The 26500-nt window shown below is 41.9% G+C and overlaps 2 protein-coding genes, 11 non-coding genes and 1 pseudogene across 13 annotated transcripts in view; 11 read left to right on the top strand and 3 right to left on the bottom strand.

Annotated features, from left to right (window-relative positions):
* Positions 1-618: 618 nt before the first annotated feature.
* Positions 619-1800, bottom strand: LOC137988371 (histamine H2 receptor-like; annotated as a pseudogene).
* A 5533-nt stretch (positions 1801-7333) lies between these two features.
* Positions 7334-7440, top strand: Trnaf-gaa (transfer RNA phenylalanine (anticodon GAA)). Its single transcript has one exon. It is a non-coding gene; the product is annotated as a tRNA-Phe (tRNA).
* A 508-nt stretch (positions 7441-7948) lies between these two features.
* Trnaf-gaa (transfer RNA phenylalanine (anticodon GAA)) lies at positions 7949-8051 on the top strand. Its single transcript has one exon. It is a non-coding gene; the product is annotated as a tRNA-Phe (tRNA).
* Positions 8052-8546: 495 nt separating this feature from the next.
* On the top strand, positions 8547-8651 carry Trnaf-gaa (transfer RNA phenylalanine (anticodon GAA)). The gene has a single exon. It is a non-coding gene; the product is annotated as a tRNA-Phe (tRNA).
* Positions 8652-9756: 1105 nt separating this feature from the next.
* Positions 9757-9861, top strand: Trnaf-gaa (transfer RNA phenylalanine (anticodon GAA)). Its single transcript has one exon. It is a non-coding gene; the product is annotated as a tRNA-Phe (tRNA).
* Positions 9862-10365: 504 nt separating this feature from the next.
* On the top strand, positions 10366-10469 carry Trnaf-gaa (transfer RNA phenylalanine (anticodon GAA)). The gene has a single exon. It is a non-coding gene; the product is annotated as a tRNA-Phe (tRNA).
* Positions 10470-10662: 193 nt separating this feature from the next.
* Positions 10663-10766, top strand: Trnaf-gaa (transfer RNA phenylalanine (anticodon GAA)). The gene has a single exon. It is a non-coding gene; the product is annotated as a tRNA-Phe (tRNA).
* Positions 10767-11568: 802 nt separating this feature from the next.
* Trnaf-gaa (transfer RNA phenylalanine (anticodon GAA)) lies at positions 11569-11675 on the top strand. The gene has a single exon. It is a non-coding gene; the product is annotated as a tRNA-Phe (tRNA).
* A 500-nt stretch (positions 11676-12175) lies between these two features.
* Trnaf-gaa (transfer RNA phenylalanine (anticodon GAA)) lies at positions 12176-12278 on the top strand. The gene has a single exon. It is a non-coding gene; the product is annotated as a tRNA-Phe (tRNA).
* Positions 12279-12481: 203 nt separating this feature from the next.
* Positions 12482-12584, top strand: Trnaf-gaa (transfer RNA phenylalanine (anticodon GAA)). The gene has a single exon. It is a non-coding gene; the product is annotated as a tRNA-Phe (tRNA).
* A 1414-nt stretch (positions 12585-13998) lies between these two features.
* Positions 13999-14106, top strand: Trnaf-gaa (transfer RNA phenylalanine (anticodon GAA)). Its single transcript has one exon. It is a non-coding gene; the product is annotated as a tRNA-Phe (tRNA).
* A 189-nt stretch (positions 14107-14295) lies between these two features.
* Trnaf-gaa (transfer RNA phenylalanine (anticodon GAA)) lies at positions 14296-14398 on the top strand. The gene has a single exon. It is a non-coding gene; the product is annotated as a tRNA-Phe (tRNA).
* A 5377-nt stretch (positions 14399-19775) lies between these two features.
* On the bottom strand, positions 19776-24143 carry LOC137988368 (uncharacterized). Its single transcript, XM_068834395.1, has 3 exons — positions 23712-24143; positions 21882-21950; positions 19776-21333 (listed from the first exon to the last, which is right to left on the bottom strand). The coding sequence occupies exons 1-3, from the start codon at positions 24095-24097 to the stop codon at positions 20376-20378; spliced, it is 1413 nt and encodes a 470-aa protein (XP_068690496.1). The 5' UTR covers positions 24098-24143; the 3' UTR covers positions 19776-20375.
* Positions 24144-25897: 1754 nt separating this feature from the next.
* Positions 25898-26500, bottom strand: part of LOC137988370 (poly(A)-specific ribonuclease PNLDC1-like) — a gene marked incomplete at its 5' end in the record, with an annotated part of 19960 nt that continues 19357 nt past the window's right edge. The window contains 1 exon segment of the mRNA XM_068834398.1: positions 25898-26044. Coding sequence (XP_068690499.1) covers positions 25981-26044 — 64 coding nt within the window.

Here is a 26500-nt window from a genome sequence, read left to right as displayed (position 1 = left end):
CACTACCTGATTTTATCCGTACCACTGGGTTTAATGGTTTTCAAAGAGAAGCCAGGGCCGCATTTTGTACAGCGGCTTTTGTTTTTAATTAATATCTCTTTAAATATTATGTGTTTAGTATGTATCTGTATATGTTATGTATTTCAGCTGTAAATGTAATGTCTCGAAGATATTAGCTCTCGTAGTTATTCTGAAATTCGAATCGGGGAGAATAAGGGATCTTCCCTTGTCATGGAATGGCACTGATGTACTGATAGTATTTATTGATCATATTTCACATATTCGTTACTTTGAGGGCTTGACTAAGCCCAGTAATGGTTGCATTTCCATACTGGGTAAGGCCTCTCATGTGCTCTATATTTATTAGTTATTCTGTGAAAGAATAAGAATGGAGTATTTTCACTCATGCACGTGATCAGTAACTTTGTTTTCCCACCGAAACAAGAGTTCAAGAAATAAATATTTATAAATTTACGGTGCGTTTGTTATGAGTCATTGTACCATTTTGCAATCCCCACTTCCAAACCACTCCCAACCCCAGCCCCCCTAAAAAAAACCTCACACCTACCTCACTCAAAAAAAAGAGCTTGCCGTCTGTGTCGTTTGCTATTGAGAATATTAAGATATCGTCTGAACCTCCATGCAATTTGCTCCCGAGCTGACGCGCGTACGTTGGCCCCAAAATTTACACCGCAACACACGGAAAATTCTAATCAGAGCTTTTCTATACTCCAGGTTTAAAATTCCATAAAGTGCCCAGTTCATTGCGGAGTTTGAAAACGTCAGCCATTTGACAACGCTTCCGATATATAGGCGATTTGGTAACCTTTCTTCCAAGGCCCCATCGACACAATGGTACACTAGAAACGGTAAAAAAACAGACCACGAAAGAGCCGACGAGAAGGCTCAAGGTTTTTACTGACTTTCTTGGCGGGGAGGAAGATTTATGTTCACCACGCACCCACCTTCGAGCGGTAGTTACTCTCCGCGCTTGTTGGCGAGATATTTGGAAGATCTTTGCGTACATTAAGAGACAAATGCAGAATGGTATAAGGAGATCAAAAAGAAGAAACCAAACAGCGCTTTCCAAAGGAGTTGACAACATCGAGCACACCAACGGGTTTGGTGTTATCCAGATAAAATAACTGGCAACTCCGCTGATAAATGCAAACGACCAAAGGAAGATCAGGCAAACAGCAAGAGATGAAGACATGTCGGGGTTGTACCGTAAAGGACGCGAAATGGCCCAGAAGCGATCGACACCAACTGCACACAAATTCAAAACGGACGCACTGCAGAGGGCGACAAACATCGAGCTCCAGATCTTGCAGGGGATTTCTCCAAGAGGCCAGAAAGGGTAATTCGACAACAGAACAACCTCAATGGGCATGACGAATAACGCCGACAAAATATCCGAGGTCACGAGGCTCAGGAAAAACGCATTGCTTCGTGTTCGTAAGTTGTTATTTAAGTAGAACGCCGTATAAACGAGGACATCGCCCAAAATTGTTAGGACGATGAGAGAACATACGAAGAATTTCCCCAAGGTCATAAAGACACCTGATGTCGGAGAGTCCCTTAGTTCCGATGACATTCTTAACTTTCTTCACTGTTTTACCAGTGGTCAGTTACTTTCCCCAAAGCTTAACAAGCGTCTTTATTTTTAACTGTTACCTCCTATACTTGAGAAACAACCTGCTCTTCAGAAAAATGGTAATTTATAACATGTGGCAGCTGCTAAAATTCAAAGAAGTAACGTTATTGCTGGCGCCGTATTCAATTCTTCTGAAGAAGTAGAAGAAAAACAAACGACTATTTTGTTGAGGTAATAACTTTTGGCGCAATGTAATTACTTTTTGCCCTTGATTACACACAGTGCTTTGTTCGAAAACTTTTCAAATATTAATTCGGATTTAGAGGTTTTGCGCGTTATCGTAAACCCCACTGTTAGTTTTCTTTTGTGTGCAAACATTTAATACTAAGATCATTTCACTCCTGGAGTGCTTAAAACAACACTGAACTCTGTTGTTCACACTTCTCTCTCTAACGTTCATTAAATAAAGTCAATATCTGACTCCTGATATCAAAAAGTATAATTAAAGTCCTTTTGTGTGAGTAAAATTTTAATAGTCCTTAAGTCAGATGTTTTTCAAATCCTTGTAAGACAGACTACCAAAAACCATCAGATCGACAATGCAGGAAAATCACCCCGGGTATATTCGTTAAAATAACGAAGATGTAGTACGTTCTACAGTGTAGTCGGCATAAAAGTCGGTATCTCTGTGCCCATCGGTAGGCAAACGATTGCTGATCGTTTCTTTTATGCAGGCGTTTTCTTTTACTTCTGGTGGTGCCAAGATCCATGAAATCCCAAATATCGTCGTTGTCATTGTTTTCTTTTGGGGGCTGTTCTTTTTAGACTTTTCTCAAAAGACAGCAATCCATCCACTGTCTTTAGTTTTTATATTCTGTGACAAATCACAACGAAAGGACGTTCTCGCTATTTCGGCATATTATAAAAGCAGGCTGGACCGAGCTAGACTCTGGACTTTGGACTCTGGACCGTCAACTAAAAAAATTTAATTTAAAAAAATTTTAAAAAGCAAAGAGCAAATTCCCTCTAAACTTGAGTTACTATAGATACGTCTCTGAGAATCCCATTGCAAGACAAGAAAACGAATGATTTGATTCAGACTTCCCAGAGGACCTTTCAGTTTTGAAGATTGGTTGATAGCGGAGCTCCGCGCGCGCGGAGCACCATAGTTAAGAAAATATTAGCCCATCGATGCGAGAAATTTTGGTTTTATATCCATGACGTCATCGAACGTCTGTACATACGTCCGTCCACCCATCCATGTATGCCAATGTGACCAGTATCATGATGATTTACATACATCTTTGATATTGACATGGATTGGAAACGTATATCACGTGGGTAGATTTCCCATCGCCGATTGGTTGTTTCGTGCTTCAAGATGGCGTCTGAGGTTTCCATCATAGTGGAAATTTGTGACGAAAAGATGGCGAATATGTGGCGTAAGACAGCCAAAAATAGGGTTTGTTTTCCTTTATTTTGTCTTTTTTTCTTCGGTGTTAGTGGTAGTTAAGTTTTGACGGATATTTTTTCTCTTTGTTTGTTGGTTCACGCAGATGACGACCCTGCAAAGCCACAGTTAAACTTTCAAGGTAAGCGTTTGTTACTGCTCATTGGTAGAATTTTTAGTTGTTTCTGAGAAAATCTAGTCCCAAAAAATGAGCTCACCAAAGCCATATTTGTTATGTTTGACCATAGGTAACCCAGGCTCACTGTGTGTGCCACATAGGTAAATATAGAGAACATATGAGGGGAAGTTTAGGTCTGGAAATTTGCAAGAAAATGGAAATAAAAATCGATGAAACTTACCATGTGGTGAGTTGTTGTTGCCTTTAATACGTACACGAAGTTTCGGGAAAAATGGTCCCCGTTCACCTTCCTTCATAGTATAGTGACCAGGTAGGAGACGGAAGCCAGCGTAGGGACTCCGATCGACCCAAAACAAGCACGATTTTTTTCGTGAAAATCGAATCCAGTCGCTAAATGAACACGCCAGGCTCGTGGAACATGAATTTCTCTAAACCATGAATCCACTCAAGCATCTCCAGGTAGCAACGCGAAGCCACCAGAAGCCGAAAACCTTGTAAGTTAACCTGCTAAAATGGTGGTCAGAAAGCGTTGTACCCGCGAAGTGTCCAATTCAAAATGGCACTGAACTCTGGACGCCTGGTGACGAGTATAATAAGTTCTGGAGGAAGAGGAGTCCCAAATTGCTAAAAACAAACACTCACTGAGCAATCTGGGACTCCCCTCCCTCCAGGGGGACATATGTTCCCCTCGTCACCAGGCCTCCCGAAACTTCAACAGCGAAGGTCAAAGTCAAAAGTGGGTTAACAAGGCCTGGTGTGTGCTGTTAACGTAGATTTTGGATTTCTGAACAAGTTTTTGTTTTGTTTGCTTTTTTTATTTTTTATTTTTGAAAAAAGGGTTTTTCTGCTTATATGGAAAAAATACGTTTTCTCTCCCGTCCCCTTCTTATGCGTGATCTTCGCGGAAATTACATTCTGTTCCTCAATAAACCTGGAACAACCAATTATGGTCTTAGTTCTCTTTTTTCTTACGTATCAGCTAAGTTGCGGAATGCGCTACCTGATTTTATCCGTACCTATGAGTTTACTGGTTTTAAAAGAGAATCCAGGGCCGCATTTTGTACAGCGGCTTTTCTTTTTAATGAATATATCTTTAAATATTATGTATTTAGTAGGTATCCGTATATACTAAGTATTTTAGCTGTAAATGTAATGTCTCGAAGATATTAGCTCCTGTAGTTATTGGGAAAAAGCTTATGACTGTATGTATGTTACCTTTAGGAGGGCGCATGCGCACACTTTGTAATCTGCGACTCCAGTGCTTACCATATGACAGATAAAATGACTTTTCTCTTGAATATATAAGCCATCTTATTCTTACGCTATATTGACAAGGACGGTTTGGAGCTGTGAGTAGTCGTGGGATTTGTCACATATGGTTTAGGGGCCGACATATCTTTCCCTCAATGCCGTATCGGGAGGCAAGGTCGGTAGCAGAAAGCAGCGAAGGGCCAACTGCGTCCAAAAGCGATCGCACGGGCCAAAATCCCGGGATGACTCGTTTGGTACGACGCTCCAGCGCCGGTGTCTGGAGGTACTGCGTTTTCTTTCTTGTTCAAAAATTCCGTCAGTGCATGCGCAAATGTTCTGGCTCTTCGATACCTAGCCTACCAAAAAAAATTAACATGTTGGTTTTTTTTTTTTGTTTTAGTTTTTTTTTTTTCGTACCAGCAACTGACATTTCAGTTGATTTTATAGGCATAAACGAAACGTAAGAACCGTGCTTGTCTGGTCTTGTCTCAGACAGAGGCGAGAGATGGTTTCATGCAGACTGGGACGCCTAAAATGCTCTGTTGTAAACATGGCGGTTCACGAGTGAAGTTGTCTCTCTGGCCTTTCTGTGGACGAATTCCAGGACCTACTGACACAATCTGGGCAAGTTTTGAAAGCTAAAACCTTCAATCGATGCGTTATTTTGCTGGTAGGACTGGGTGCCCGACACTTATGAAAAAAACTGTGAAATGAGAAACGGGAGTCTTCCCTTGTCATGGAATGGCAGAATTACCCAGAATTCTTTTTGGGCATGAGCGAGGCAACTTAAGAAGCGCGAGACTGGCCCTCATCGAATGGCTGAAGCGCGGCCAGAGGAAATGATTTCTAGCCAGATACTCAGGAAGAGGCCTGGTGTGTGCTGTTAACGTAGTTTTTGGATTTCTGAACAAGTTTTTATCATAGAAAATTCGCGACAAAGTTACGCTTTCGTTTCGCTGTAATTCTCGTGTCAAAGAAACGGTATAATAATGTAAATAAGAGAATAACGATATTTATATTTGCAGATTACCTGTCCTCTTACTACGAAAGTCAAGCTCGACATCTCTATGCAAGAAGCGCATTCAAGATTTCCTTGTATTACTTGATAAGGTCGGATAGCTTATAACCACTAAGCCACCCTGACTCCCACGGTTTGTTTTACAGAGTAGATTGGATAAGCTTCAAGAGAGGGCAAAGTATGGTACTACTAGCGATATAGAGCAATATCTCTTCGCAAAGGAGGGCTTGAGGCAGTTCGAACTTAAGGAGTTAGAGGCTATTAAAATACGAACAAAAGCGCAGTTTGTCGAAGAAGGTGAAAAGAGTACTCGTTTCTTTTTTTCTCTTGAGAAATGCCGTCGTTCAGCACAAAACATACGTTTTTTAACGAAGGATAACATGGATACCGTTACTGAAACTAGGGACTTGCTTGGGGAGGCCTTTTCGTTTTTTAAACAGCTTTACACGGCGCAGCCTTGTGACGAAAAGGTACAAAGAGAATTCCTAGATAGAGCATACCCCGAACTTGTAGAGAATGCGCGAGACTCTTGTGAAGGAGATATTACAACTGGGGAGTTAAAAAGGGCTGTTGATGCAACGCAGAAAGATAAGTCGCCTGGTCTTGATGGCATTACCACCAATTTTTATAAGCATTTTTGGCACCTGTAAGGTGATTAATTAGTTCACGTCTATAACCATGCGTTTCGGGTTGGCCGCCTTTCGGTGTCACAACGGCGAGGAGTAATTTCTTTATTATTCAAGAAGGGTGACCGTACTCAAGTGAAAAATTGGAGGCCCATCACTCTTCTTACGACCGATTATCAGACTCTATCTAAAGCGGTTGCGAATAGGCTACATGAGGTGTTGCCGCTCATCATTCACTCAGACTAAACTGCCTCCATTAGGGGGAGAACAATCAATGACAATGCTCGATTATTACACGATGTAATCTTCTTTAGCCCAGTGGGATTAACATGGCCCTCATTTCCGCTCTTTGTCATCTTGCCAAAGATAGCTCAGTTGGGAGAGCGTCAGACTGAAGATCTGAAGGTCCCTGGTTCAAAGACGGAGGGCTCGAATGAGCTCTGATTAATCCCGAGTCTCGGCAATAAATTTTGCTCATTCCTCATCTTTCGGAATCTAAGTTTTTTAAAGTTTCCTTCAAAATTATCCCAAAGGAAATCGTCACAAGCGCAAATAGCATGAGAAAACTCTATATCAATTGCTTCCTCTTTTCCAACGCATTGGACGGACAGCTGTTCTTTAGCCCAGTGTGATGAACATGCCTCATTCCCTCTTCTTGTCATTTTGCCGAGATAGCTCAGTTTGGGAGAGCGTCAGACTGAAGATCTAAAGGTCCCTGCTTCAAAGACGGAGGGCTCGAATGAGCTCTGATTAATCCCGGGTCTCGGCAATAATATTTGCTCATTCCTCATCTTTCAGGATTTAAGTTTCCTTTCAAATTATCTCAAAGGAAATCGCCACAGGCGCAAATAGCCTGACAAAGTCTCTATCAATCGCTTCCTCTTTTCCAACACATTGGACGGACAGCCTCTTCTTTAGCCCCAGTGTGTTTAACATGGCCGTCATTTCCGCTCCTTGTCATCTTGCCGAGATAGCTCACTTGGGAAAGTGTCAGACTGAAGATCTGAAGGTCCCCTGGTTCAAATACGGAGGGCTAGAATGAGCTCTAATTAATCCCAGGTCTCGGCAATAATTTTTGCTCATTCCTCATCTATCGGGTTCTGAAGTTTTTCAAATTTTCCTTTAAAAATATCCCAAAGGCAAATAGCTTGGAAGTCTCTATCAATGGCTTCCTCTTTTCCAACACATTCGACGGACAGTCTCTTCTTTAGCCAGTGTGATTAACATGGCCCTCAATTCCGCTCCTTGTCATCTTGCCGAGATAGCTCAGTTGGGTGGGAGAGCGTCAGACTGAAGATCTGAAGGTCCCTGGTTCAAAAACGGAGGGCTCGAATGAGCTCTGATTAATCCCGGGTCTCGGCAATAATTTTTGCTCATTCCTCATCTTTCGGGATCTAAGTTTTTTAAAGTTTCCTTCAAAATTATCCCAAGGAAATCGCCACAAGCGCAAATAGCAAATAGCCTGAGAACTCTCTATCAATATATTCCTTCCTTTTTCCAACGCATTGGACAGACAGCCTGTTCTTTAGCCCAGCGTGATGAACATGCCCTCATTCCCTCTTATTGTCATTTTGCCGAGATAGCTCAGTTGGGAGAGCGTCAGACTGAAGATCTGAAGGTCCCTGCTTCAAATACGGCGGGTTCGAATGAGCTCTCTGATTAATCCGGATCTTCGCAATAATTTTTGCTCATTCCTTATCTATCGGGTTCTGAACTTTTTCAAATTTCCTTCAAAAATATCCCAAAGGCAAATAGCTTTGTGAAGCGTCTCTATCAATGGCTTCCTCTTTTCCAACGCACATCCGACGGACAGTCTCTTCTTTAGCCTAGTGTGATTAACATGGCCCTCATTTCCGCTCCTTTTCATCTTGCCGAGATAGCTCAGTTGGGAGAGCGTCAGACTGAAGATCTGAAGGTCCCTGGTTCAAATACCGATGGTTCCAATGAGCTCTGATTAATCCCGGGTCTGGGCAATAATTTTTGCTCATTCCTCATCTTTCGGGATCTAAGTTTTTTAAAGTTTCCTTCAAAATTATCCAAAAGGAAATCGTCACAAGCGCAAATAGCCTGACAACTCTCTATCAATCGCTTCCTCTTTTTAAACGCATTGGACGGACAGCATGTTCTTTAGCCCAGTGTGATTAAATGGCCCTCATTTCCGCTCCTTGCCATCTTGCCGAGATAGCTCAGTTGGGAGAGCGTCAGACTGAAGATCTGAAGGTCCTGGTTTAAATACAGAGGGCTCCGAATGAGCTCTGATTAATCCCGGGTTCTCGGCAATAATTTTTGCTCATTCCTCATCTATCGGGTTCTGAAATTTTTCAAATTTCCTTCAAAATTATATCCCAAAGGCAAATAGCTTGTGAAATCTCTATCAATGGCTTCCTCATTTTTAACACATTCGACGGACAGTCTCTTCTTTAGCCTAGTGTGATTAACATGGCCCTCATTTCCGCTCCTGTCATCTTGCCGAGATAGCTCAGTTGGAGAGAGCGTCAGACTGAAGATCTGAAGGTCCCTGGTTCAAAGGACAGAGGGCTCGAATGAGCTCTGATTAATCCCGGGTCTCGGCAATAATTTTTGCTCATTCCTCATCTATCGGGTTCTGAAATTTTTCAAATTTTCCTTTAAAAATATCCAAGCGCAAGAACTAGCCTGAGAACTCTCTATCAATCGCTTTCTCTTTTCCAACAGATTGGACGGACAGCCTCTTCTTTTAGCCCATGTTGATTAACATGGCCGTCATTTCCGCTCCTTGTCATCTTGCCGAGATAGCTCAGTTGGGAGAGCGTCAGACTGAGATCTGAAGGTCCCTGGTTCAAAAGACAGAGGCTCGAATGAGCTCTGATCAATCCCGGGTCTCGGCAATAATTTTTGCTCATTCCTCATCTTTTGGGATCTAAGTTTTTTTAAAAGTTTCCTTCAAAATTATCCCAAAAGGAAATCGTCACAAGCGCAAATAGCATGAGAACTCTCTATCATCAATCGCTTCCTCTTTTCCAACGCATTGGACGGACAGCCTGTTCTTTAGCCCGTGAGATAAACAGGCCCTCATTCCCTTCTTGTCATTTGCCGAGATAGCTCAGTTGGGAGAGCGTCAGACTGAAGATAGTGAAGGTCCTTGTTCAAAGACAGAGGGCTCGAATGAGCTCTGATTAATCCCGGGTCTCGGCAATAATTTTTGCTATTCCTCAACTTTAAGGTTCTGAAGTTTTTCAAATTTTCCTTCAAAAATATCCCAAAGGCAAAATAGCTAGCTTGTGAAGTCTCTATCAATGGCTTCCTCTTTTCCAACACATCCGACGGACAGTCTCTTCTTTAGCCTAGTGTGATTAACATGGCCCTCATTTCCGCTCTTTGTCATCTTGCCGAGATAGCTCAGTTGGGAGAGCGTCAGACTGAAGATCTGAAGGTCCCTGGTTCAAATACGGGGGGGCTCGAATGAGCTCTGATTAATCCCGGGTCTCGGCAATAATTTTTGCTCATTCCTCATCTCTTTCGGGATCTAAGTTTTTTAAAAGTTTCGTTGAAAATTATCCCAAAGGAAATCGCCACAAGCGCAAATAGCCTGACAAACTCTCTATCAAGCGCTTCCTCTTTTCAAACGCATTGGACGGACAGCCTGTTCTTTAGCCCAGTGTGATTAAAATGGCCCTCATTTCCGCTCTTTGTCATCTTGCCGAGATAGCTCAGTTGGGAGAGGCGTCAGACTGAAGATCTGAAGGTCCCTGGTTTCAAAGACGGAGGGCTCGAATGAGCTCTGATTAATCCCGGGTCTCGGCAATAATTTTTGCTCATTCCTCATCTATCGGGTTCGAAGTTTTTTCAAATTTCCTTCAAAAATATCCCAAGCGCAAATAGCCTTGAGAAAACTCTCTATCAATTCGCTTGACCTCTTTTCCAACAGATTGGACGGACAGCCTCTTCCTTTAGCCCCACAAGCGCAGTGTGATTAACATGGCCGTCATTTCCGCTCCTTGTCATCTTGCCGAGATAGACGCTCAGTTGGGAGAGCGTCAGACTGAAGATCTGAAGGTCCCTGGTTCAAAGACGGAGGGCTCGAATGAGCTCTGATTAATCCCGGGTCCTCGGCAATAATTTTTTGCTCATTCCTCATCTTCATCGGGTTTTGAAGTTTCCTTCAAATTTTCCAAAAAAAATCGCCCAAGCGCAAATAGCCTGAGAACTCTCTATCAATCGCTTTCTCTTTTCCACAGATTGGACGGACAGCCTCTTCTTTAGCCCAAGTGTGATTAACATGGCCGTCATTTCCGCTCCTTGTCATCTGCCGAGATAGCTCAGTTGGGAGAGCGTCAGACTGAAGATCTGAAGGTCCCTGGTTCAAAGACGGAGGGCCTCGAATGAGCTCTGATTAATCCCGGGTCTCGGCAATAATTTTTGCTCATTCGCTCATCCATCGGGTCTGAAGTTTTTTTTTTCAATAGTTCCTTTAAACATATCCCAAGCGCAAATAGCCTGAGAACTCTCTATCAATCGTTTCTCTTTTTCCAACAGATTGGACGGACAGCCTCTTCTTTAGCCCAGTGTGATTAACATAGCCGTCATTTCGCTCCTTGTCATCTTGCCGAGATAGCCTCAGTTGGGAGAGCGTCAGACTGAAGATCTGAAGGTCCTGGTTCAAAATACGGAGAGCTCGAATGAGCTCTGATTAATCCCGGGTCTCGGCAATAATTTTTGCTCATTCCTCATCTATCGGGTTCTGAAGTTTTTCAAATTTTCCTTCAAAAATATCCCAAGAGCAAATAGCCTGAGAACTTTCTATCAATCGCTTTCTCTTTTCCAACAGATTGGACGGACAGCCTCTTCTTTAGCCCAGTGTGATTAACATGGCCGTCATTTCCGCTCCTTGTTATCTTGCCGAGATAGCTCAATTGGGAGAGCGTCAGACTGAAGATGTGACGGTCCCTTGTTCAAAGACAGAGGGCTCGAATGAGCTCTGATTAATCCCGGGTCTCGGCAATAATTTTTGCTCATTTCTCATCTTTTGGGATCTAAGTTTTTTAAAGTTTCCTTCAAAATTATCCCAAAGGAAATCGTCACAAGCGCAAATAGCCTGACAACTCTCTATCAATCGCTTCCTCTTTTCCAACGCATTGGACGGACAGCCTCTTCTTTACCCAAGTGAGATGAACATGCCCTCATTCCCTCGTCTTGTCATTTTTGCCGAGATAGCTCAGTTGGGAGAGCGTCAGACTGAAGATAGTGATGGGTCCCTGGTTCAAAGACAGAGGGCTCGAATGAGCTCTGATTAATCCCGGGTCTCGGCAAATAATTTTTGTTAATTTCTCATCTTTAGGTTCTGAAGTTTTTTAAGTTTCGTTCAAATTATCCTAAGGGAAATCGCCACAAGCGCAAATAGCCTGAGAACTCTCTATCAATCGGTTTCTCCTTTCCACGCAGATGGACGGACAGCCTTCTTCTTTAGCACAGTGTGATTAACATGGCCGTCATTTCCGCTCCTTGTCATCTGCCGAGAGATAGCTCAGTTGGGAGAGCGTCAGACTGAAGATCTGAAGGTCCCTGGTTCAAAGACAAGAGGGCTCGAATGAGCTCTGATCAATCCCGGGTCCTCGGCAATAATTTTTGCTCATTCCCTCATCTTTTGGGATCTAAGTTTTTTAAAGTTTCCTTCAAAATTATCCCAAAGGAAAATCGTCACAAGCGCAAATAGCCTGAGAACTCTCTATCAATCGCTTCCTTCCTCTTTTTAACGCATTGGACGGACAGCCTGTTGTTTAGCCCAGTGAGATTAAACAGGCCCTCATTCCCTCTTCTTGTCATTTTGCCGAGATAGCTCAGTTGGGGAGAGCGTCAGACTGAAGATAGTGAAGGTCCTGGTTCAAAGACAGAGGGCTCGAATGAGCTCTGATTAATCCCGGGTCTCGGCAATAATTTTTGCTAATTCCTCAACTTTAGGTTCTGAAGTTTTTTCAAAAATTTCCTTCAAAAATATCCCAAAGGCAAATAGCTTGTGAAGTCTCTATCAATGGCTTCCTCTTTTCCAACACATCCGACGGACAGTCTCTTCTTTAGCACAGTGTGATTAACTGGCCCTCATTTCCGCTCTTTGTCATCTTCCGAGATAGCTCAGTTGGGAGAGCGTCAGACTGAAGATCTGAAGGTCCCTGGTTCAAATACGGGGGGCTCGAATGAGCTCTGATTAATCCCGGGTCTCGGCAATAATTTTTGCTCATTCCTTCATCTTTCGGGATCTAAAGTTTTTTAAAGTTTCGTTGAAAATTATCCCAAAGGAAAATCGCCAAGCGCAAATAGCCTGACAACTCTCTATCAAGCGCTTCCTCTTTTCAAAACGCATTGGACGGACAGCTGTTCTAGCCCAGTGTGATTAAAAATGGCCCTCATTTCCGCTCTTTGTCATCTTGCCGAGATAGCTCAGTTGGGAGAGCGTCAGACTGAAGATCTGAAGGTCCCTGGTTCAAAGACGGAGGGCTCGAATGAGCTCTGATTAATCCCGGGTCTCGGCATAATTTTTGCTCATTCCCATCCATCGGGCTCTGAAGTTTTCAAATTTTCCTTCAAATCATTCCAAAATAATCCCAAGCGCAAATAGCCTGAGAACTCTCTATCAATCGCTTTCTCTTTCCAACGCATGGACGGACAGCCTCTTCTTTAGCCCAGTGTGATTAACATGGCCGTCATTTCCGCCTCCTTTGTCATCTTGACGAGATAGCTCCGTTGGAGAGCGTCAGACTGAAAGATCTGACAGGTCCCTGGTTACAAAGACGGAGGGGCTCGAAATGAGCTCTGATTAATCCCGGGGTCTGCGGCAATAATTTTTGTCATTTCCTCATCCACAACGGGTTCTGAAGTTTTTTCAAATTTCCTTTAAAACATATCCAAAGCGCAAATAGCCCTGAGAAGAACTCGCTACAATCGTTTTACTCTTTCCAACCCTATTGGACGGACAGCCTCTTCCTTTGCCCAGTGTGATTAAACATAGTGTTCATTTGCCGCTTCCTTGTCATCTGCCGAGAGATAGCTCAGTTGGGAGGACGTTCAGACTGAAGATCTGAAGGTCCCTGGTTCAAAAATACGGAGAGCTCGAATGAGCTCTGATTAATCCCGGGTCTCGGCAATAATTTTTGCTCATTCCTCATCTATCGGGTTCTGAAGTTTTTCAAATTTTCCTTCAAAAATATCCCAAGAGCAAATAGCCTGAGAACTCTCTATCAATCGCTTTCTCTTTTCCAACAGATTGGACGGACAGCCTCTTCTTTAGCCCAGTGTGATTAACATGGCCCTCATTTCCGCTCCTTGTCATCTTGCCGAGATAGCTCAATTGGGAGAGCGTCAGACTGAAGATGTGACGGTCCCTTGTTCAAAGACAGAGGGCTCGAATGAGCTCTGATTAATCCCGGGTCTCGGCAATAATTTTTGCTCATTTCTCATCTTTTGGGATCTAAGTTTTTTAAAGTTTCCTTCAAAATTATCCCAAAGGAAATCGTCACAAGCGCAAATAGCCTGACAACTCTCTATCAATCGCTTCCTCTTTTCCAACGCATTGGACGGACAGCCTGTTCTTTACCCAAGTGAGATGAACATGCCCTCATTCCCTCGTCTTGTCATTTTGCCGAGATAGCTCAGTTGGAGAGCGTCAGACTGAAGATAGTGATGGTCCCTGGTTCAAAGACAGAGGGCTCGAATGAGCTCTGATTAATCCCGGGTCTCGGCAATAATTTTTGTTAATTTCTCATCTTTAGGTTCTGAAGTTTTTTAAAGTTTCGTTCAAAAATTATCCTAAAGGAAATCGCCACAAGCGCAAATAGCCTGAGAGAACTCTCTATCAATCGCTTCCTCTTTTCCAACGCATTGGACGGACAGCCTCTTTCTTTAGCCCAGTGTGATAAAAATGGCCCTCATTTCCGCCCATGTCATCTTGCCCGAGATAGCTCAGTTGCGGGAGAGCGTCAGACTGAAGATCTGAAGGTCCCTGGTTCAAAAATACGGAGGGCTCGAATGAGCTCTGATTAATCCCGGGTCTCGGCAATAATTTTTGCTCATTCCTCATCTATCGGGTTCTGAAGTTTTTCAAATTTTCCTTCAAAAATATCGCAAAGGCAAATAGCTTGGGAAGTCTCTATCAATGGCTTCCTCTTTTCCAACGCATTCGACGGACAGTCTCTTCTTTAGCCTAGTGTGATTAACATGGCCCTCATTTCCGCTCCTTGTCATCTTGCCGAGATAGCTCAGTTGGGAGAGCGTTTGACTGAAGATCTGAAGGTCCCTGGTTCAAAGACGGAGGGCTCGAATGAGCTCTGATTAATCCCGGGTCTCGGCAATAATTTTTGCTCATTCGTCATCTGTCGGGATCTAAGTTTTTTAAAGTTTCCTTCAAAGTTATCTCAAAGGAAATTGCCACAAGCGCAAATAGCCTGAGAACTCTCTATGAATCACTTCCTCTTTTCCAACGCATTGGACGGAAAGCATCTTCTTTAGCCCAGTGTGATTAACATGGCCCTCATTTCCGCTCTTTGTCATCTTGCCGAGATAGCTCAGTTGGGAGAGCGTCAGACTGAAGATCTGAAGGTCCCTGGTTCAAATACGGAGGGCTCGAACGGTGCAGAGTCGGAAGAGAAAGATTGCACAATAATACTACGTTAGCGGGACCTCCGAAGCCATAAATAGAGTTTTGGACAATCTTGGTATCAAAGTGACTTTTAAACCCTACAAGACAATTGGCCAGATATTTCCAAAGCCGAAAGACGAAATGGGCAAAGAAGAAATTTGAGATCTCGTGTATGACATTCTCTGCGCAGTTTGTAGCAAGAATTACGTCGGAGAAACGCAAAGAAAATTTACAACTAGAAAAGGCGAGCATCAAAAGGCCGTCGCACGGCTACAAAAAGAAAAATCAGCACTTGCGGACCACGTTATAAAAACAAATCATGACATCGCTTGGAATGAGGCCACTATTCTTAGAACTAACAATAACTGGCGACAAAGGAGAATTCTTGAGGCTTGGGAAATAAACTGTGCTAAAGACCCCCTCAACCGAGACGATGGAGCACTACTCCCCAAGGAGTACTTGCATTTGACTATTGCAGAAAAGAAAAAATGACACTAACTTTAGAATTTTTAATTAGCGCTTTGGTTTATATCTTAGCTTTCGTGTAAATTTTATCTTTCACTTCCCCTGATGAAGGTTGTTGAATACAACCAAAACGTCGGAAAACACCAGACTAACATATATTTATATTTTTTTATTTGCCAATGGATCCACCTGGTGACAAACCCAGTTTTAATAGCTTATGACTGTATGTATGTTACCTTTAGGAGGGCGCATGCGTACACTTTGTAATCTGCGACTCCAGTGCTTACCGTATGACAGATAAAATGACTTTTCTCTTGAATATATAAGCCATCTAATTCTTACGCTATATTGACAAGGGCGGTTTGGAGCTGTGAGTAGGAGTTGGATCTGTCTCATATGGTTTAGGGGCCGACATTTCTCTCCTTCGATGCCGTACTGGGAGGAAGGTCAGTTTCACAGCGTTTTGTGTTCCCCCGAACAGTGAGCACTGGCGCTGTGGGTTCCCCGGTATCTGAAGGCGGCGAAGGGCCAACTGCGTCCAAAAGCGATCGCGCGGGCCAAAATCCCGGAATGAGTCGTTTGTGGCGCGACGTCCGGAGGTACTATGTTTTTCTCTCTTGTTCAAACATTTGCTGGTAGGACTGGGTGGCTCGTCACTTATTATACAAAATCTATGAACTGAGTATCGGTTGTCTTCCCTTGCCATGGAATGGGAGAATTACCCGGAATTCTTTTTGGGCATTAACGAGACAACTTGAGAAGCACGAGACTTGGCCTCATCAAATGCCTGAAGCGCGGCCGGAGGAAAAGGCGAGAAGACGATTTCTAGCCAGATAGAAAGGAGTAGCCCTGCTGTAAACGTAGATTTTCGATTTCTGAACAAGTTTTTTTTACAGAAAATTCGCGACAAATTAGTGTTTTTTTTCGCTGTTATCCTCATAGCAAAAAACTGGTCTTTTGTGTTTTCTTGTCAAAGGATGGTATAATGTGAAGGAAATCGGGATTTATCTTCCGAATTTTGTAGTGTGATGGCTGTCATGCCAGTCAGTCGGTACTCTGAACACACTATCATAACGTTTTGTCTTAAGTTTAACTAGAAGCAAATATTGAAAGTAGTATCGGTATTTTCGAAACATACATGCGATATTGGTACGTAAAGGATTAAAGTTAAACCTGAATTTACTGGAAATTTAAACCGTTGACATAGACTGTTGTTTTTCTTTAGCTTAAGTTTCATTGATTGTTAACCCTTTTTTGACCGGCAAACTCAACCTTCGAGTTGGTATAAACAGCACGGGCAGCCCAAGTTCTAGGAACGTTTATCTGACCTTTGTAATTTCACGTTGTAAAAATTTGATTGTTACGATCAGTTACCCAATGGCGTAAATTGTAAGGTTTGTATGGGAATTTACGAACTTGTTTTATAGTCGAAAATAAAGAACCTAAATGCCTTACCTTGTGAGAGGTACGGTGGCCTCATGGTTAGAGTGCTCGACTCCGGATCCAGTGGTCCGGGTTCGGGTCCTGGCCGGGGGCATTGTGTTGTGTTCTTGGGCAAGACACTTTACTCTCATGGTGCCTCTCTCCACCCAGGTGTATAAATGGGTACCGGCGAAATGCTGGGGGTAACCCTGCGATGGACTAGCATCCCATCCGGGGGTAAGTAGAAATACTCCTAGTCGCTTCATGCTAAGGAAATCGGAGATAAGCGCCAGCCTGATGGGCCTTCTGGCTCGTAAGCGGAGACTTTTGTTTTCTTTATGCTTAAAGCCCCGGGTCAACGGCTTCAACATTTGCTTCAATATCTGTTTGATTTTGTTGAAGGATGTTGAACGATGATGATTGCTGCGGTGAGCAAACCGTTTCAACACGTCATCAACATTTGATTCAAAACGTTTCACGAGAGGCCCGATATTCATTCCCAGGTTGTTTCTACGGATCCTTTTACCATGAATACGGACACATGGATACGTCATTGAGAAATCGATTAGTGCGCATGCGCATACCCAACAATGTTGACAGAGGCGGGCAAACGGCCCCGACTTCATTCGACGTTCGCGATAACAAAAGAATTGTTTCTGCGCCAAGTTATCAGTCACATGCGCATCTCAACGACATTTTTACATATTTCGAAACTAAAATTTAGGTGCACGTCAATCACATGTTTCCATGACAATAGTCCTGTTCTCTTGGCGGCAGTTGAATTCGTCATGGGAACATCTGATTGACGTCCACCTAAATTTTACCCAGTTTCGAAATATGAAAAAATGTCGTTGAGGGGCGGGTGTGACTGATAACCGCTATAAATATTTGTTGAAGCAAAGTTTAAACGCTCTTAAAGTCATTTAACTTTGATTCAATACGTTTCGAAACGTTTTCAACATCGCGGTTCATCAAAATTGAACGGATGTTGAAGCGATTGTTGAAATCTTTTGCCCGGGTTTTAGAAATACAGTGAAAACCCGCATATAAGAACCTAGAATTTTCGAGGTCAGGCTGAACAGGTTCTTATATTTTAGACGATAGTTTTTCTCAATTCAGGCTGATTAGGTTACTCATAGGTTCTTATTTTTCAGAGGCAGAAATATTTTACCACCAAATACGAAAAGTCTCAGCACTTGTATTTTCAACAACAAGAATGCTTGCCTTGCTTGCTAAACAATAACATACACAATAACGTTTTGTCAGAGGTTTCTCACAGAATGAAAAAATCCAGAATTTTGACCATTAAAATTGGAGTGGCTTTTTTTTTGTATAAGAACCAATTTTTCATTGTTAGGCTAAACATGCTCTTATATTTTTGGATATTCAAATGCCAAATTTCAGCCTTTAGGTTCTTAAATCACTAGGTTCTTATATACGGATTTTTACTGTATATAGAGTGAGAAAAGGGGCGAACCTAAAACCCTCTCGAATCGCGCTGAAATGGCCAAAGTACGCCACAAAACTGTAACACTGATAAGGTAGCGAGAAGACAAGGCAAGGCATTTTTGTTCTATTCATGTTCTAAACGCGTTTGTAAATTCCCATACAAACCCTTAACAAGATTTACGCCACTGCGTAACTGATCATGACGTTCAAGAATGTATTACGTGACATCACAAAAATCATATGAACGTTACTAGAGCTTGGGCTACCTGTGCAGTAATATCTGCGATTAAATACCAGGGGTTTTTGAGAAAAAGAGAACATGGCTAGTTTGAACTGGGGAAGAGGAGAACAATGTCAAAATATTTTAGGGGACAAGGGAACCCAAAACAATGGGCCATTTCCGAGGTGCTGTTTGTCTCGGTTTCGAAGTGATTCTTGGTGCTCAACTATTGTAAGGGAAATAAGTTTGATTTGCATAACAATTCGTAACTCATTTCCATTTGAATGGTTGTGCACCAGGACTCGCTTTGAAATTGAGGCATGCAGCAACTCGGAAATGGGCATTTAAAACAATTTTAGAGATCAAAAAGCTGTCGGGAACAAGTTTGAAAGTAATTTGGGGAACAAAGGAACACAAGCAAATATGTAAAGGGAACAAGGACCCCCCTGGGAGCGCCTCATTACAGTAAATATCTGCTTTTGAATGACTTGGCCTCGGGGCCTGTTTCTCCGGCAACAGTCCGGAAACTTTTCAAACCCGAAAAGTACTTTGTGAAACTAATATCTGTTTATTATGAAAACTGTATACCTAAACGTGTTTGCATGACTAGAGAAAAAGCAAGAACTGCACCAACCTTTCATGACATGAAACCGTAAACGTTTTCCTTTTTGCAAATACGAAGCGTTTTATGACACCCGAAATATTCGCCCGATAAGTTTCGGGATTTCAAAGAATCGCCCGAATCCTAGCCTTTCCCGAATCGCCCAGGTCCCGTTTCTCGAAGGTCCCGAAAAGCCATTTACGAAACTGCCATCCGCTTAATTAATTGTTTTGATAGGCTGGTCTTCTAACATGTCTTCAAACTAACAAAAAAGCAAATTGATTGTGGAGTACGACGACTTAAAAAAAAGTCTTCGTTCTCAAGATACAGAGGGAATTGTGGTACTCGAAAAATTAAGGCACGGAAGGCTGGGGGACTTTCGGAATCTATTTGGCCCGGGTTAAACTCCCAGACTTGGTGCCCCATGTGTGTTGAGTTTGTTGGTGCTCTACTCTGCTCCGAAAGGTTTTTCTCTGTGTACTCCAACCTCGATCCCAGGGTCTCCATTGTCGTTGATTGTCTCTCTCCTCATCGACAAAGAGACCCTGGGAACGAGGTTGCGGGTACTCCAGTTTTCCCCTGACCTCAAAAACTAACCTGCGGTTTGATTTGATTCTGTATGCGCGGTGTCCCTTGTTAGTGCCCCAGCGGTAAATATACTTGACGCTAAAAGTGTGATTGAAATAACCTGCGCTCTTTCACGAACAAAAAGTTTTAAGGTTTATTATGCACAAATCAGGGCAACGTTGGTTAATTCCCACCGCAGTTAGGCCAAATTCACGGTGTTCAAAACATTCTTGTTACAACCATACTTGGAGCAAACAATTTCCTAAGAGTTAAGATTTTTGTTATCACTGATTTCAGGGGGGATGGGGGGGGGTGGGGGGGGCACAAATGACAACAACTTCAGAACATTGTTTTCAAGAAGAAAGTAAAGAAACAAGTGTCATGTTTTAGTATACAAAACATTATCTTCTCAAGTTACGTACCGTTAATACTATTTGCCTTAAAGGTAATATATTACACAATAATGTATTCCTCTATCATCAATCATATTTACATATGAGGCTTTACGGCTATAATTAAATAAACAGACCTAGAGTACGCCATTCTTAGTTCTATTTCTACTCTATACGTACTAGTATGTTGTAATCTGGATCGACCGACGCTGAGAAAATATCGTGTGAATAAAAGACCGGGAGGAGACATTTTTTGAAAGACTGCATGCTGTTTCAACCGAGCTCGAGTGCCGTTAACAAAAACCACTCACAAGATGCGCGCAAACAACAAAGTCAGCCAAACAGACCGCGCAAAGCAGAGGAGAACAACTGAGGGGTTTCGCTAATCAATTAAAAACCGCCCTGTGAAGGTTAGGATTTTATAGTAAAACGCGCATGCGCATTTGTGCAAACGATTTAGAGGCAAACGGTCTTCGCGGGAGCTTACGTCTAAATCTCTAGTGTTTCCAAGACAAAGACAAGCATTCCGTGTTGTCATGTGTTGACTTGGCGCCTTGATGGGTTGGGCATGCTCTAACTACGAAAATCAGCTAAAGCTGTAGCCCCGAGTTTTTTTTCTCCAGGCTTAAACGAACGGGCCTCAAGCACATGATGAAAGTTCGTTCTGCCAAATTTGGTTAGGTATTGAAGAGGCAAGTTAGGATTGGCCATCGATTTATCTTTTGTCCTTGAACCCTCTTTCCTATTAACTTTGGACCGTGCTTTACTTGCAACTTTGGGCGGAGGGCCCGTTTGTTGTCCAAAGATTTGAATGAAGGTGGTTGTGTTTGGGAGGCATATCCCCGTTTGACAGGGTTTCTGGAGGCTTTCTGAAGTATTCGGAGCATTCGAGCTGTATACTTCGCATTTACTGACGTTACCTTGAAACAGTTGCCTTTTTGGTGATGATTTGTGGGATTGCACGTTGCTACCCAAACGAAGACTTCCTCGAGAAATTAATTTTCGAGCGACGTAGTCATCACTATCACTGGTTGAGAATAACTCAGTTTGTTTTGCATCTTTCTTTTCCACTTTTTTCGCGTCAAACCTTCTCTCTATATTTCTTTTATCTTTAACGGGACGTTCTGTCCACTGAAATTTCGGTAGTCGAATCCTTTCTCTTTGATTCCTTCTTATCAATTCCGCACCCTTCGATCGATTTCCTGCCGAGTTTACAACAGGTTTCTGTTGTATTTGGTGTGACAAGTTAGGTTTTCCTGGCACGGTTGGAAGTACAGAAGCCTTTGTCAGAGCAGGCGCTGTTCGAACGAGATCATTTCGACTTTTTTCATCACTGACTCTCATTTCTTTCTCTTTATCCTTGGAAATAATTGTCTCCCTCTGTTCGAGTTTCCCTGAAACATGCTTGCCGTTAGAAGCGGTCGTAATTATCGGTAGACCTTGATTGTCCAGTTTGGTGCCATTGCTCAAATCTGTCTTGTGATCGCCATTTACTGCTCTTTTTCCCGTGAGGCAAATCTTCTGTAGATCACTTCAAGAAACATGAGTGAAAAACGGTTAGAAAAAACTCGACCATGTCCTAGAATAGTAGAGACCTTTCGATGGAACCAACAGAGATTTGACTGTTAAGAGTCCATAAACGACAGCGAGTCGCAAGAAACTAATACTTAGAATTCAAGACAACACAAGGCACTGCATCGACGCAATACTGGAAAGAATATTAAATTCTCTACAAACGAACCGTAAACATAAGCTAAGGTTATTTGCGATAGACCAAGTGACGAGTAGACAAACATTGTAATACAATTCAAACAGAAAACGAGAGAACGACTTGGGGAAACACTTAAGGAAAAACTTGACCTTTTTCTTGAATTAATGATACTTGGACACTCAACAAAATCTTCACTCAAGATCGTTTAACTCAACGATGAAATGGAAAGAAAATAAGTGCCAAGAAAATCTACGGCAGCAGATATAACTAATATGGCAAGCTACGTAACCATATTAAAATGCGACAGTTCTGACTCCTACATCTGCACAAGAACAAGTTACATGAAGAAATAATGAAAAGTATTGTACCTTCTCAAGGCGGCCACTTTGAAGTAATCAGACATGGCCTCGATGAACTTTACTCGATCAAACGTATTGCTGAAGAAAACAAGAAAAAACGATATTCAGTTAGCAAATGAATTAGTCTGCATGAAACGAGAAGCGACTTGGAAATGAGGGATTTGTGGTCGCCTTTGAACTGTCAGAAAAACGGTGCTTTAAAGGGGCTCGCGGAGTGAAAAAGGTATGAATATTCATAGCACAGTCACTTTCCTCCGCTGAGCATCTTTCTCGGCTTTAAATACAACGACGAAAAAATCGTTAGTTTTTAGTTACATACCATTATACCGACCGACTATGACCAGAGAGAAAAATGGGAGGAATTGATCTCTCCCATTGCGCCAAAGCAATGTTCAGTGTTCTTTAAGCAGTATGTAAACTCTTTATGGTTTACATTCTCGCCTTGAGGGCCCTTACAACAGACGCTGCAAATACGAGAACCCGATAGGTTCAAACATCATTGTGTATTCGCTCTTGGTATCACCCTAAACCGTAACGCTGCTTTCTGATTGGCTAAGCGACAGACCAACATGTACCTCATACACCGTATACTATTTGGCGATCGCTTTTTTAATTTTTCTTTTAAAAAATCAAATAAATTCCTACCGAGATATGTGGTTGCTGTCGGAAAGATCAGTTAGGAATATAATGATTACATGATCAACTCATCACCGGTGAAAATATCCGTCGTAGAAAAATTTCTTGATTAAGATAAGCAAATCGTTAAAAAGCGATTAAGGAATGATAACTTAAAGATAGTTCGCAATTAACCAGTGGCAAGCAACTTCATAATATCAGAAAGATTTTTCCACGCAATCTATTATATATAAACATCCACGCTAGAGCCATTGGTCGAATGATTTGATAGACCTTCTTAACAGCCATTGTAGCTACAAGTCCTCTTGCAACAAAATAGAATGGTCAATCATTAGTTTTCTAACAAAAAAAGCTCCTGTAAACCTGGGACATATAGGGAAGCATTTACGTGCTTGCTAGAAAAAAACAGCTAATATTTTGCCTCGCGTTAGCATGTCCGTCCTCAGAATTGTACAAACCAAATTGGCTCGAATCTTTGAATAAGCTCGCCAAGAAAAGACATTTTTTGTTTGTGAAATTCCCGTGATGGACAGTGCTTTTTTCTGGTTGAATAACAGCAAGTAAGATCGTCCAGAAAAGTTTAGGATATAGAAATTGGAAATGGAAACAACATAAATTTGAGCTGGTGCAACTTGTATTGCGTTTTCTCTTTATCAATCGACCACCCTTGGGCACATGTCTAACCACAGAATCGAATAAAAACACCGATAGGTTTAATAGGTTTTTCTTAAAAGAGGAATTTATATTTTTTTAATAACAATATAAAACACCCATTGAGAATAATAAACGAGAAAAGTAAATATGATCAAGATAAGATGATATATCTGTTGTCGGCTTTGTAAATATTCTTTGGGCTATCGGATTTTTTTAGTAGCCACTGACATTGCATCAGGCTTGGACACAATATCAAGGGTATTGATGTGTTGAGAAAACCCTCCTCAGTCCTTCGATCAAACTCCAGGTCCACTTCAATCGAGGCACATGTAACATAAAACCGGCTTGTTCGACAACAACTGCAGCATTAATTAAAAGCGTTTCATCTTAATTTCAATGTGTTGTTGCAGCTATAAAAAGGTATATAACGTGATTTGTGTGTTGACTATTTCGTGGGAATTTTCTTCGAACAATTTGCTGTTTATGGTTGCCTTTGAACAAACTATGAAAGTTCGTCAACCAATTAAAATGCTCTGTCGATAAACTCACCTTGAGGTACCAATCTTGGGCAATAAATAAGGGTCTGGTACATCAACTCCCAACACCGGTGTCCATTCGGCCTCTTTCTCCAAACAAGCACTACTATGATTTTCTCGATACTGTTCAATGTAGCGACCCATTGTCTCATAATGTCGAAAAACAAATCCACATTCGTTTATCGCCAACTTCCCTTCCTTCTTCGCGTTGCCAAACGACGGCGGCGTTTTCGCTGGCTTTGCTCTCGAGATTGGTTTTTTATTTGAAGGTGTCCAACCACAAAGCAAATCTTTTCCCCAGGCTTTGCTACAAACACACAAACAGTTCTCACTACAAGCGTACAGCAAGCGAGTTTCAGTCGAGTCGTCATCATCTTGGTCTTCGCCGACAAGCTCCATTATTTTTATACAAACACAAACCAACACATTTTATGCTAATGTGCCTTATTGGCCCTCTCAGCTGGACATTAAGCTATTTATTTTCCTCTTGACTGACTTCGCGAAGGTCTTGTGTGATTGGCAGAACAAAGAATGGTGACACAATATCTTGGAAATCATTTGTCTGAATTTAAAAAGACAAGTAAACAGCATCCGTTGTGGTGAATTGTTTCCAAAAGATCGACAATTTTTGCAGGTGCTCGCTATTTTCAAGAAAGATTAAGACTGAACCACTTAACGAAGCCAATAATTATCCATTCTTCAAAATATCTTCATCAAAAGCTAAAGGCCTGAATGGCTTAGGGTCAAAGAATACCAAGGAAATAAGTATAGAGGAAATGGAATACAGCTATTTTGCCAAAAGGTCTTAATAGAAGTAAGCTACTAATAAGTTTTAGAAAATGACGACACTTCTAAATTTTGCAACATGTTTCTACAGAGCCAACTGTCTCGAAACTGTCATAGTCAGATACATTGTGAGCTAGGGTGAATTTGAACATTAAGTAATACACAAGGTTTTAAACAGTATTAGTACATAAGCTACTAGATATGTGGACAACAAATTCACTCTCACAATATAACTGCCGATGACAGTTGCTTCTGTTAGAACATGTCGTCTTTTTCTTAAAACTCAAAATGCACTGTTAAAAGCAGAAATAATGACAGCACCAACTTCATTGACCCTCGAAAAGAAGATAATCATAATGCAAAAAGTTGAGAAGTGTTTAACAATTAGACAAGCACCAACAGTATTTAACTTCAAAGAAGGAAATTAGTACCTTGTGCGAACTATTGCATTAGGTTTAAAGCAGAAAAAAAAAATTGAAACAAAGTAAAACAACTTTGCAGTAAACACTTTACTAACAATAAAACAAGGAACTAATATTTTCACACTCTGGCCCATGTTGTTGCGAAATTGACTGGCGTTTCAGAATGCAACCGTTGATGTTGGCGGTGTAGAGCACCCGTGAGAAAGTTGCTTGGCAACGATTGAGAGGACAACTGAAAACTCACAGTCCCAGGCAGGATTCAAACCTTCGACCTCCGTGACCGGTGGGATGCTCTACCCATTGTGGTACAAGAACTCCTTGGGGGCTAGACCGTTCAACTTATCTTGGTTCTAAGGCCCCCGTCAACACCTTTCCAGATATTTTCGAAAACTGAGACTTTTTTCTACGTACATGAAAAAATCCGCGTCCACACGTATCGTTTTCGAATCGTATTTTCCCGTCCACACGAATACACGCGAAACGCTAAGCTCCGCCTGTAGAGCATGCGCGCAAGCGCCTTTCATGGTATCACGAACCTCTGATGTAATCGTATTCGAAAAGCTCCGTTTTCACTCGGCAAAACGAATACGAGAAACCGGATACGTGTGATCAGGCTTGGTCTAAATGGACAAAGTGTCCAGCTGGTCTGCAGGCTGAACAATGTCATAAACCTCAACTTGACGGTTTCAGGATGCAAGTGAATTGTCTCGCAGGTTCACGTGATTGGCCTCGTTCCCGAGAGAGATCGCTGATTCTGGGTTTCCTTAGTGAATTGCACTTAAATGAGAATAAGAAATTGCAAGATCTTCAGTAACCAATTGTATGATACCAAGTTGTATTTTCCAGGTATTTGAATTCGTGAAATGGTTAGAAGAGAAAAAACAACAGGAAGTATTGTCGCGTAGGGAACCAAAACGAAACTTGATTCTTTGAGGGAGTATGGTATGCGAAGCAGCAAATTTAAACAAAGAAAGGCAAAACCACCTTTAAAGTAAAATTTTCTTTAATGATTTCAGTGCGTCACTATCTTACACAGGGTATAAACAAAGTTTTAGTCCTAACTAATACATTATGCTATCTCAATGATTTCCACAAAAATATTGCGACACCTGACAGAACCAAAGCGGTTCCAGAACACCTAAAAGAAAAGGAGAAATCAATTAAGGATTGCAAACCTTAGTTTGAATGTAATCTTGACAACCCGGTAAAAAACATGGAAAACTGAAAAAGCTCAATCTGGCTTTCGAAGGAATCAGGCTCGTGAAGAAATGGCTGAAGTGCACTGTTTTTGGTAAATATTGGCATTTCAGGTGGCCTGCTTTTAGACCCCCGGTAGCTTCTGGAGGTTTCCACGACACTAACTTAAAGGTGAAAAGGTTTATAAACAGTGCGAGAGGGTAAATGAGATGTTCATGTTTTATGCCGTTTTGAAATCACTGAACGATATTCGTCTCACGTTTGGATTCAGGATTTGCCAAAATTGTTGTCGTTTTACCAATGCTCCAATGCGTCTTATGAAAAGGACTTAGGTCAGTGGATTTCACGAGCAACATACGTAGTCAGAAACTTGTTATTGATAAGTGTCTTTGCTCTA

The sequence above is a fragment of the Montipora foliosa genome, unplaced genomic scaffold, assembly GCF_036669935.1.
Source record: "Montipora foliosa isolate CH-2021 unplaced genomic scaffold, ASM3666993v2 scaffold_416, whole genome shotgun sequence".
Lineage (NCBI taxonomy): Eukaryota > Metazoa > Cnidaria > Anthozoa > Scleractinia > Acroporidae > Montipora > Montipora foliosa.
The sequence above is the reverse complement of the archived record's forward strand: the minus strand, read 5'-3'. Positions and strand labels throughout refer to the sequence as shown.